At 39.2% G+C, this 12,780-nt stretch overlaps 1 protein-coding gene across 1 annotated transcript in view; it reads right to left on the minus strand.

Moving 5' to 3' along the window:
* Positions 1 to 370: 370 nt before the first annotated feature.
* Positions 371 to 12,780, minus strand: part of LOC121957715 (hippocalcin-like protein 4) — a 41,829-nt gene continuing 29,419 nt past the window's right edge. The window contains exons 3-4 of the mRNA XM_042506460.2: positions 9,859 to 10,074; positions 371 to 9,715 (exon numbers count right to left, since the gene is read on the minus strand). Coding sequence (XP_042362394.1) covers positions 9,518 to 9,715; positions 9,859 to 10,074 — 414 coding nt within the window. The 3' untranslated portion in view covers positions 371 to 9,517. The remainder of the gene's footprint in view (positions 9,716 to 9,858; positions 10,075 to 12,780) is intronic.

Raw genomic sequence — 12,780 nt, forward strand, 5'->3', positions numbered from 1 at the left:
GAGAAAATTAATTTCCGCAGTCATTAAATTTCCCTGCGAGTCAGCACTCTCTCTCTCTCTCTGTGTGTGTGTGTGTGTGTGTGTGTGTGTGTGTGTAAACATGTGTAGTAATACCAGCGTAAGAGTGTGTTTATGTATCCGTCTTCTTGCCTTGTGGCCTCAGTTCAGTTACCATGAGAACAGCATAAGTGGTGACATCACTGCAGCAGTGTGACATCATTGCTTGGCAGTGACTCATACTCTTGGCTCACTGTTGTGTGTGTGTGTGTGTGTGTGTGTGTGTCTGTCTGTCTGTCTGTCTGTGTGTGAATGTGTGAAGATGCGATCGGAGGAAACGTACGTTCCAATGCAAGACAACAACAACAACAAATCTGGACATCCATGTGTTTTATTCTATGTAACAAAAATAATTACATTGCTTTGTTCTAGGAGCCTAACAATATTGAAAAGAAAAAAGAAAAAAAAACTCAGACGGGACAAAAAGACGTTTACATGAACATCATAGAGAAATGTTGAAGAATAGAATTCTATTGCCAACCGAGCACAAATGATCCCCCTTTCAAAATAAAAGTAGGTTCATATTCAGCTCACACAGCTTTCTGAGAACTGCTGATCATATGTGATCAAAACAGCATCGCTTTACCTGATACAGCCGATCATATTTCAGTTTCCTCGCGCGAAACAATCCCCGTCTTTGGCACAAAATTTTAAGAGCAAATATTGAAATTTTAGACCGCATCAAAACAAAACAAAACTTATTTGTAATCTCAGAGAGTAAAAGACAAAGTGGCTCTCTGGCTCTTAATCGATGCTTAATTAGGATGGACAGAATCTAATCAGCGGAGGAGCGCACAGATCAACACGTTGTGGAGCCACTTTGTTAGCCAATCTTCTAATCAAACTGTTTTACTGTTCAATGTAAAATAGGATGATTAATCGAGCCTGTGACGATAACAGAGTCAAAAACAGGAGAGAACAGAGCACGCGAAGCTGTACAGACGACTGTTTGTACACAGCAAACAATTTGAAAGACCTTTGTTCCGGTTCTCAACCTTGATCTTGTGTTTTTCTCAAAATAGGTGTCAAAAATATGCCAGTGGAGTGAGATAACCTCACTTGAACAAAAGCCCATATGTGATGACTTTGTTATGATTATATATGGCATCTTTCAAATTTCTCTTATGGCCAACACTCCCAACAGAAATGTTTTAGTACTTTAGAACTCTGTCTTTTTTAACATTAGTAAGACACTTTTTGTACTGTAATGCAGCTTTAAAGCTGCATTAATACTTTTTGTTCGTTGGTTTTGTCATTTAGGATCTGGATACTATTTTAATGTAAGGTGTGAAGAGGGTTCAAGACATCGAACACATCCAAAAGTTTTAGTAGTTTTTTTACTTTCACACACTGTTGTTTGCTTAATTAAACTTTCACATAAAAGACCTTTATTCTAAAAAATGAAACTTATTTTCTGAAAATGCTCAGTCTCTTTCATTTATGTTGATTAATACTTCAGAAAATTAACCCTTTGAAACCTGAAGCAACATCACTTTTCTTGTGCTGCTTTAAAACACCTTTCACAAGTATTTAAACATGAACTCTTAGCAATTGGTGTAATTTCTTTCAAAAACATGGAGAAAAGGGCCAGTGAGCAACTTGGTAAGAAATGTTTCACGGATTGCAAGAAATTGGTATATTTAGAAATTGACTTTTTAAAAGTTAAGAAAAACAATCTAATGAAAAAAGAAAAAATGACATTGACACATTGACAATGAACATTGTATTTATAATTACCATAGTTATATATTTGAAATTATGTCACAGAATTATTAAACATTTGAAGCCATATCCTTTTTTGTTTTTTAACTTGCCTTTTCTTTTCTTTTTTCCCATTAATTTTCTGGGAAATTCTTTTACATTTTACCAAATTCTTGCTAATTTCTAGGGGGAAAAAAGAAAAGAACTAGGAAAAAAATATTTCGAATGATCAAAATTAAATATTTTACTGTTATATTTAATAATTATGATACATTTTAAGGACTTTTTCAGGCCATTTCCTTGTTGTTTTTTTTTTAATTTGCTCTTTCTTCTTTTTTTCCCCCACTACTTTTTAGTTAATTTCTTGTACTTTTTTTACTAAATTCTTGCAAAGTTCTAGGGAAAAAATCCTAGGGAGAAAAATATTTATAATTATCATCATTATATATTTAAATTTATATTTTAGAATTATTATACATTTTAATCACTTTTTACAGGCCATTCCTGTGCTTGTTTGTTTGCATTTTTTCCTTTTTTTTCACAATTTAAAAAAATAATAATTTATTGTTCTTTTTACTAAATTCTTGCTAATTTGTAGTGTATGGGGTGGATCTGTGGAAAGTTTTTTTTAAAATAATTATCATAATTTTATAATTAAAGTTATATTACAGAATTATACATTTTAAGCACCTTTACCTGGCCATCTCCTTGTTTGTTTGTCCTTGTTTTTCCCTCATAATTTTTGGGGGTAATTTCCTGTACCTTTCCTAATTTCTTGCTAATTTCATGGGTCATTTCTTTTTTTATTGCTCATTGCCTTCGTCTTGTGTTTCTGAGCGAAATCATGCCAATTTTCTTGGGTTTCAAAGGATTAACTAGAAAAAAAAAGTTTGAAATTATCACACTTCACTCTCAGACATCTGTACTTTTGAGAAACACAGACTGTCACACTGAACAATCAGTGTGTTTACATTATATAACATTGTCAGTTTTGATCTCGAGGCATTACATAAGAAACAAAGCTGTACAGTAGATGAGTTGTGAAGAGATATTATACCTCCATCCACTGGGTGACACTGAGACACAGGACAGTCGTTTTTCTTATTTTGTATCAGTGGCACCGCTTTCTACACACCTGAGGCTTCCCCTGCTAATAAGTCCCATCATCTCTGTCATGTGGTGAAACATCTACGTGAGTATTACTTGTAGAACTGCAACAGTAGGCTACAGCAAACAAAACGACACGTCCCATTTCAGAGACAGTACAAACCGTTTATACCAGCGGACCACGAAAGCAAGTGTAGGTGAGGGTAATAATACTCAGTGCTTCGGTGTGAGGGTGTACACTCTTTACAAAGTTAAACTAGACTGAGGCATCTCTTGTTACACAAATGATACAAATACAAAACACGTGCGGACGCTCGCAAAAGTGTCCCGACATACAGCGCACACTGAGCTTTCACAAGCACTCGCACTTCTTACTCAGGCTCACCTTATCACTCTTACACACACACTCACACAATCACACACACACACACACACACACAGTAGCTGTGTCATCATATGAAATTAGGTCTAAGCTAGTGGTACATTTACATTTACATATTATATTTGTTTATATTCATAAATACGATTACAGTCGTATCATAATGTACATTTAGTTTTATCATTACATTAATCCCACACAGGAGGCCCGTGCTTTAGCTTTAGGGAGGGTGCATGTTCATTGGCTGGCTGAGAAGGAGGAGATGAATCCGATTGACTGACAGGAGGGGAGTCAAATGTTGCCGCAGTGCAGAGATGTCAAATATTTTTGACAGATCCACGGGAAAAAAACTGACCCGATGAGTCAGATTTAATAATAACACCTCATGTGATACAGTATAAAGTCTTTTTTTAAACTTGTGGGATTCCTCAGTGAGGTAACTCACCACAAAGTATCTAATAGCTTACTGACTTTTGTAAATGGTAACAGAGAAGCTATTTGCTGTAATGCAAAAAAAAGGGGCCTCTTTCCTTCATCTTTTTCTCTCAGAGTACATAGGTATAAACTGCACGGGCTTCCAGCCCTGTCGTCAGAAGGAAATTGTTCATGTTGTACATTTATGCAAACCACAGATACATTACTTTTTTATGTTTCATAAGTATCGTATCAATGTTGCGAAAGTCACACATTCCTAATTTCATGTCTATGAGCTGACTTGGTCATTGGGAGGTGGAGGATGGCATGGCATGTAGGGAAGATGCTGCCAAGTTGCAGACCACTGTTTGAAACCTACAACAAAACTGGCAGTTTTATAGCAAGAGACTGCCGCATTTTACGCAGCTTTTGTGCCACCGAAACAGTTTTTTAGCAAGACATTGCTGTATTTTAAGCCGAGACTGTGCCACCAAAACTGCATGTTTTTTTTTTTTTTTAGCAAAACAGCCTGTTGTTAGTGATGTATCACTGCATTTCAAGCTGTGATTTTTCCAACAAAACAGCCTGTTTTATAGCATGACAAGCAGTAATGGTGCCTCCAAAACAGCCTATTGTCTTAGTGAGACTGCTGCATATCAAACAGCAATTGTTGGACCAAGAGCAGCTGTTTTTTAGAGATGTAGGCAGGATCTCTAGAGGCGACCGTGCCTCCAAAATAGCTTGTTTTTAGCAAGTCATTGCAGCATTTTGAGCTGCAATTATGCTGGCAAAACAGACTTTTTCTAGTGAGACCGTTGCATTCCAAGCGGTGATTGTGCCACCAAAACAGACTGTTTTTTTAGCCAGATGTTGCTGCATTTTAAGTGGCAATTGTGCAACCAAAACAGCCTGTTTTTTTAGTGAGACACTGCCGCATTCAGAGCTGTGTTTGTCCCAACAAATCTGGTGTTTTAAAGCAATACACCACTGCATTTCCAGCTGCAATCATGCAACCAAAACTGTGTTTTTAAGCAAGACATTGTATTTCCACTGTGATTGTGACAACAAAACTGGGGATTTGAAGCCAAAACATAATTTTTTTGCCCGCTCTGCCTTTGTGCTAAGCTAACTGTCTCCTGGCAAATGAAAGTGGTCTCTCATCTAACTCTTCATAATTAACACGTAATTAGCGGATGAAGAAAGTGCAACAATCTATCTGTTGAGAAAATTTCTTGTGGATGACCACTTTGTTATTTTTAAGCTGATCCAGTGAAATACAAACATGATTATAAACTATAAGCTGGGAATCACTGACAGAATTACATTTTCCAGTCGTCAGCCATGATTCACATCCACAAATCGGTAACCACATGTAGACACACACCACCCAGGCTTCCTCGTCAACCTTTTGCTCTTTTTCAAATTGATTTTAGATCTGAGCTGAGTTCAGCAAAGTTCCTCTCCCTCCACCTATTATCAAAGCACTTCCTCTCTGACATTTAGGGAGGAAGACGACGAAAAGGGGATAGAGCAGGACTGTGAGGAGAGAAGAGAGATTTCAGCTTTTCATGTGAAACAACAATGAATCACAGAGGCAGGTGTGGCCTTTCTGAGAAATACTGTTTCTGTCATACAGCCTGCAATTACTGCCCTGATTATTCCCACTCCACACTCTTCCAGTGGCTCCTCCTGGAGCTCTAATTGCTGGTCTTAGAGAGGCCAGATCATGTTTAATATTATTCTTTATCTCTTTACTATTTTTGGTTCTGTTTAAATCACGCATGTGTCAGAGTGCTGACACTTTCCAGAGTTAGCTGCCTAATGGATCCCTCAGAGCCGATTTTCTTTTATTGGTGCGGCCACAAATCATACTTATTCAATGCACAAATAGCATCTGTAATAATGAAGAAATGCAATAACTCATTTAAATGTAGTTAAAGCCTCTGCTATAATTAAATCTGTTAATAAAATGATTACCAAAAATAGTGCTAGTGTTTTTCTTAATTAATTTTCTATGATCTATTACAGATAATGAACTTAACTAATGATTACTATTGATGAAAGAGAGAGTTATTTCATTGTAATTTAACCGTATTGGTGATCACTAAATATCTTAGACAGCTTAAATCTAAATCATTCAAAGCACTGAGAGAATATTTTTACTTTGGGTTTTATACATTTTTCCGACCAAGGTAAAAAAAAAAAAAAAAAAAAGGTCATGTTATTTCTACAGCGAGAGTTCAGTGTGTGCTGTTCTCGCTGTGCTCCCCTCGGTGTTTTGAAGTGGGCAGCTCTCTGAACGAGGTGATGTCTCTTATTTTTGTAGACCAGGAACAGACGAGCAATATTTGAATCAGAATATAGTGACAGCTGTGGGGGTTTTCTTGCATTGCTGGGTCACATCTGATCAAAATGCACCCACACAGTCCTGGTGAAGCAGGTTAGTGAAGAGTTTCGATGCCAAACTCTTAATAAATAGAAACTAAGGATGTTTTATTTGATTAGATTTTTTCAAAACTTTAACCTGCCCTGTAGAATTGACGCCCATAATGTTAATGTCACATGAGTTTGACAGTGCACAATGACCATATGTAAGGTTAGAAATAAAATTACTTCTGGTTTTACATGAAATGTATGTAGTTAAGTGATTTAACATTGCAATAAAACATTGACTTTTGGTGTAAGACAGGACTGACCTGTGATGTTGAAGCAGTTTTAATTCCAAAGTCGTCAAATGCAGCCATTTTTTGCAAAGCTTTTGGTGTAAGATTCTGAAGCCAAAAGCCACTTTTCGTGTCTGTATGATACACCACTGAATGTTATCAGCTGACAATGCAGCTAGACAGTACTGTTCACACTGTTATGATTCACCACCACATGACCAGATTGCACCTGCCGCGTACACATGTTACACCACTAGATGGCGTAAGGTTGAAATGCTGCTGGTGACAATGTAATAAAAGGTGCACGAAGGTCTTTATAGGGTGGGTGGGAGAGGTGGTGGATGGATCCAACAAACCCTGGACTTTCATGTAGGAGTCCAGTGTTTGCTTCCTATGTCAACGTGATGGTTTCTTTTGCTACACCTTGCCATGTGCCTCCTTCCCCTGATCCTAATCATCTGTGCCAGCATGTGCAACTGTTGACATCTCGGTGTTAGTTGCCATGTCCTTATGTTGCCTAAACACAACCACGTGCAGCATCATCCCACCATGTGCTTGTGCTGACATCATGGTCAGGGCATCCTGCAACATCAACAGCAGATGCAGAGGGATATCTAGAGCATAATATGTAGACGCGGAAGTCCACTGCAAAGCGGCAATATGGGACGCCTTGGGATGAGAATGTGTTGGTTCTCTTCTGTGATCACTACATCAGTTGCTCAGCATTTAAGTGTTGCTGGGATAGTTTACATTCAACTAAGTTTAAAGCCCGGTGTGTCTCATCAAGATGCTAAAAGTTGCCTGTGGCACGCAGAGGGGTGTGTCAAAGCATAGGTATTTGATGCCCTAGGAATGAGGCTGGCCTGTCTGTGTGCAATGGCAAGCATTACAGGAAACAGTTTAAGCATCAATTTGACTCTCTGATGAGGAGTGTAGTGTGCACCAAAATCAGTGACTAGCAGACGTATCCAAACAGGAAGTGTAGTGAGCATGTTTGATTTGTTGATGTTGTATGTTAGTTATCTTGCAGGGTAACTTGCAGTGGTTGACACAGCACTAGTGGTGGTGAAAAATACACTATCTGCAACAATGTTGTGTGTGTTCCTGTTTACAAAAACTGCACACTTGGCCATGTTTGCTGACAAAACTCTCATTATGCTCACTCTGCTTTCTGTGCTGACAAGTCCACTCTGTGCTGGAGGTTTCAAGTTTCTTTTCAGGTGTTGTGTCAAAGTCTGTTGCCCATACGTCTTTCCCATATTTGAGGATTATTTTTAGCATTAGTGATTTACTCTATCTTGACTGCTGTACATTTGAATTTCAGATTGCAGGAAAGTGCACAGAAATCACCCCTTACCACCTAACTTTGCAGATACTAGGCAGTACAGTCAAGGTCAGACATTTAAGGGGGCATAAAGTTAGAAAAAACACATTTTTGAGTGGAGGGGAACATTAAGATTTGAAGTTTTCAGGGGCTGAAAGCCACAGTGTGTAATATTTACAAATTGCTGATTCTGGTGTCCCCAAGTGTTGAAAATTAACACTGGGAGACAGCAGTGCACTGCACTAGAAACTACACACTGTCTGCCAATTTATGACATTTCATTAAAAAAATAGAAATTAAATAAAAAAATTCACACAGTGACTTTAATTCCAAAAAGCTGACGTCAACTTGATATTTTATGCTATTAATAATGTGGAGATTAATGTCAAATGTTTATTTCCTGTTGCCTCAGCACACTTAAACTACAGCTGACATTCAAATAAAGCTAAAATAATCACAGAGAGCCATAAAGAGAACACGGTCACTGCTGGAGAAAGGCCAGATTACATTATGTGGAAGGACGGGGCTTTATCCTAACCCAATAACATGTCCTTTGAATAAAACACATGTAATCATTTGGATAGGATATTGATTTTGTGAGCACGTGTGGAAGAGCATTAGGCGCAGCCACAAGTCACAGAGCAGCACATCAGTATGCGTCAGCATGCTGCTGGAGGCAGCCGTCTGAGACATTCATCACCTGTCTGCCTCGCACTCAGAGGGCACAGCGTGCGGACGCCACGCCAGAATCTGTCGGGAAATACTTTAAGTGCCATTCAGCTGTTGGTGGTTGTTGAGGAACAAACGGCACACGCGCAGAAACACACGCAGAGGGGGCAGCTGGATCTGAGCTCGTGGAGTGGGTTTTGCTCGGACAATGTTTGCGCACACTTTCTCACATACCCACACACATATGGGCACCATAACACACACTCACACACAGCTCACGCTATTGTTCATCTACATAATTCTTTCTCTATAGGCATAACATTTGCTTTGCCTCGTCGCTCTCGATGGACAAACAACAGGCGCATTGTTTTGTCTAATGCCATTCCTTTCCCTTCAGTGGCATCGATTCTCTCATTTAACTTTGAGAAATATGGCAAATAAGCATTTGTTGATGGTCATTGAAATCCATGTTAATTTACAAAATTTGCAACCTACTTTGCAAATTTAAATCAAAATTTTAAGATCTTGGGGTGACCTCTAGCTCACCTGGTAGAGTGTGCACCCCATGTGGCTAAGCTTCTGGAGCGGCCCCGGGTTCAGCCTGTGGCCCTTTGCTGCGTGTCACTCCCCCCTCTCTCTCCCACCTTTCCTGTCATTCTCAGACTGTCCTATCAATAAAGGGAAAATGCCCCAAAAAATTATCCTAAAAAAAAAAAAAAGTCTTAAAGAGTGGGCAAGCCTGAATACAAATTACAAATGAAAAATTGGGCAAATACGTGTTCTAAAAAGATAGCTGATCTTTGCACCTAAGTCACTTTGCAGTTTATTGCACTGCAGGGTGCTTCGGTCTGTGCAGGTGGAACTGCAGGAATTTCCTCTTTTCACAGATCATATTGGATGTTTAAAGACACCCAGATAGACTGAAGCACAAGTGAACTGCAGCAGAGAACTGCGCAGCAGGGCAGCCTGGGAGAAAAGAATGGCATCAATCAGGGGTCCACTGTGTTCCAAACATGGCTCACTGCCACAAAAAAAAGGAAAAAATCTTCCCTACCTCCTCCACCTCCTCCTTCTCCCCAAACTGCAGCCCTCCCTTTCTTCCCAAACCCTTCTCTTCTCTCATCCTCCTTCCTTCTCTTGTTTCAGTTCAACTCTTCCCCATCCCTCCGCTCCCTCCCTCCATTCCTCCACCCATCCCTCTCTCTACTTCTGCATGTCACACTGCAGCAGTAGGACGATGGAGGGGTCAGACTTAGCGGCCTCTTTAAACTCTTCCAGGGTGATCTCGTCGTTGTGGTCCTTGTCCATCTTGGAGAAGATCTTGTCCACGCGCTGCTGTGGGGTCAGCCCGTCCTCGTTCATACGCATCATGATCACAGTGCCGACCATCTTGTAGATGGCCTGCAGAGGGGACAAAAATGTTACATTTTCTCTTTAAACTCATAAATAACATATATGATTTCTCCTTTTCTAAGAGCCAGTAAAAATATCCAAATCTAATACCAAAATCAAACATTCTCAGGCGCAAACTCACAAACACTCACCTCAATGATCTCCAGCATCTCCATGCGCGTGATCTTTCCGTCCCCGTCCAGATCATACATGTTGAAGGCCCAGTTGAGTTTCTGCTCAAAGCTGCCCCTGGAGGTGATGGACAGGGCGCAGATGAACTCCCTGAAGTCGATAGTCCCGTCGCCGTTCTTGTCAAATGTCCGAAACGCGTGCTGGGCGAACTTTGAGGCATCACCATATGGGAAGAACTGGAGCATGAAAAAACAGAAAAAAAAGGTGGCAGTTACATTTGATGTTATGTTGACTCAAACGAGGGAAAATTGTGTGCCTCTCCACACCAGTCAAGCTCCACATTTGGGATGATAACAATTAATTGATGATCGATTAATTGGTCATTCATCATTTAATCGAATGCGTGAAGTTTAATTGATTAATCGATAGGCTCAGAAAAGCTGTCAAAGTATGAGCAATATGTTGCTGCGAGCTTTGACTGAAGATAAAACACATCTGGTATTGCTGGAAATAAGCAATGTTTTTTTTTTCAAGTAACGATTAATTGATTAATTGATCATTAATTTTACCAATTAATCAATTAATGAAAGTGCTTCCTATTTGCAACCCTATTCCACATACAGTTTGTATTAGGGCTGGGAGATATGGAAAAAAGTCTTATCACAATAATTTTTTATGATATTTTTTATGATATCTGTCGATATCAATATATATCACGATATAAATCAGATCACTGTTTCTGTCAAGCTTAAAGGTTCCCTTTGACTCCTAAGTGAGATATGAAGATGTCATAGTTCACTGACACAGTTTCATTTGACCATGGTGTGTTGGAGTATAATAAACATATGATTTATTATTATTTATTAAACTTTCCAGCATTATATGAAAATTAAAAGCTCCATCTTAAACGAACTTCAGGAAAATTTAAGCATATTATGCTGATAATAGGCCGACTTCTCCTGACTGCAGGACTCTGACTTCAACTTCTGTCAATCTTGTGTGAAACTTCTGTGCTATTAATCATTTTACTTGGGAATTAAAAATTTTTGAGTAGGCCTACTTCTCCTATAGCTGCCAACAGCCTGCCAACATTCCCTGTTAGAGAAAGGTTGAAAATAAGGTAATGTGCCTGTGGCCCCAGGCCTCCAAAACATTACATCTGCCCTTGGTAATAGTAACGAGAGTCCATCCAAAGAGTCCATCCAAAGTCTGACTAAACATAAAACTAACACAAAGTAGTCTGTCTAAAGAAGTCACTTTCCAACTCTGCAAATTTGGCTGTTTCAGACACCTTGGTGCTGTGAGGAGAAGCTGTGCTCTGTTTGTTTGTCTCACTGCGCTGCTGTCAGACCATCAGCTGGTTTGATCCGCGATGATGAAACGCTGTGGAGGCACATACGATCCGGTTGTCAAACACTCAGCTACATTCTCGAGTCAAAGTTGTTCACTGCATTTGGTTCGCCGCTGCGCTATTTTTATTATCATTGCTGTTCGTCTTGTCTGTCAAAACATGGCAGGAATGCATTCTACCGATGTTCTATCGACTATGTCTCATATTTCAATCAAGGAAAAGTTATTTCGCGAAATCTGATTTATTTTCCCTGTGTGATCCAGATGTAACTGTTTAATGACAGTGTAAACAGCACAAATCAAATCTTTTCTCAGATGATAGTCATCTAATTGTAGTTTTTCTTCTCTCCTGCGGTTTGACTGGATGCTGTCTCACTGGTTGGGAAAAAAGTTAATCTAGGGAATGAAGTATTGACCTGCTGGGAATGAATAGTGTTAAAGGTTTTATTGAAATCAATTATTTTGTGGCATACCTTTTAAATAACACACTTTTTAATCTTTGTGTTTGGGGGAAGATATTCAAGTCATAAGGCTCTAGTAGAAGTGAAGTCACGAGTCATTGGTGTCTAAGTCCAAGTCGAGTTGCATGTCGTCTTTGATTTTTTAAAGTTAAGTCTAAAGTTATCAAATTTGTGACCTCTCTGTTTTGTGGCGTCAGATCTCGAACAAACCGCAGCCCGCAAAGTTTGTTTAAAAGCTGTTGCAACTGAAGGTAGCAGCATGAAGAATTTATTTTAACATGTTATTTTTTTGCTGGGTTTTAGTCTACGTTCATATGATATCAGAAGGTCGTAGTTTCTGAGCTGGGAAGTAATTCTTACAACCGTTGTGTTCATGTTCTTTGAGGTTGTAAAATGGGAACAACATGAAAGCTACAAAGAAGATGGGTTACATTTAAGTGCTAAAAGCATTTAAACAAGAGGTTGACAGCTGTTTATTCATGACATTGAAAACTGAAGGAAACAGATAGGGGGAAGCCATGATTTCAAGGATACGTGAGTATTTTATTCATGAAAACATCTGCTTATTAAAAGCAGTTGGGGATATGAGGGGGGATGCTATCTTAAACAACTGATAATATTAACATGTAAATTCAAAAAAAAGGTTCCTACCAATGACCAAATATTGACTTTTGCCTGCCATGTTTATGCATTTTTGACATCAAGTCAGCAACTCAAGTTATAAAATAGTCCCAGAGTTCTTTTTTTCCGACATGAACGACTGTTCATGTGAATTTTTCCAGTGGGAAAGTCGTCATTCCGATTATCACATAAAATTAAAAATAGGCCTTGTTTTCGACATCTTCTTTCACCTGAAGTTATACACAGTCAGCACCGAGTCAACCCCAAGCTCTTCTTCCAGCAGTTTTTCAGGGCGTCATTATAGGGGCAGTTTTTGCAGTGGAGATGTGCACCAGTTGGCGAGACCGCTTAAAACTACCCCCGAGTTCCTGCAGTGGAAATGGGCCTACAGAAATGCTGCAGGGTGCTTTTGGTATCGATATCACATGCCCAGGAGTATGACAGAGCTTCAGCGTTTGACGACTTGGAGATCAGAACAAACTGTTTATAGTACTGTATCTTGGCTCTAAT

This window comes from Plectropomus leopardus, chromosome 17 (genome assembly GCF_026936395.1).
Source record: "Plectropomus leopardus strain MGB_pleo_1.0 chromosome 17, ASM2693639v1, whole genome shotgun sequence".
In the NCBI taxonomy this organism is placed as follows: Eukaryota; Metazoa; Chordata; class Actinopteri; order Perciformes; family Serranidae; genus Plectropomus; species Plectropomus leopardus.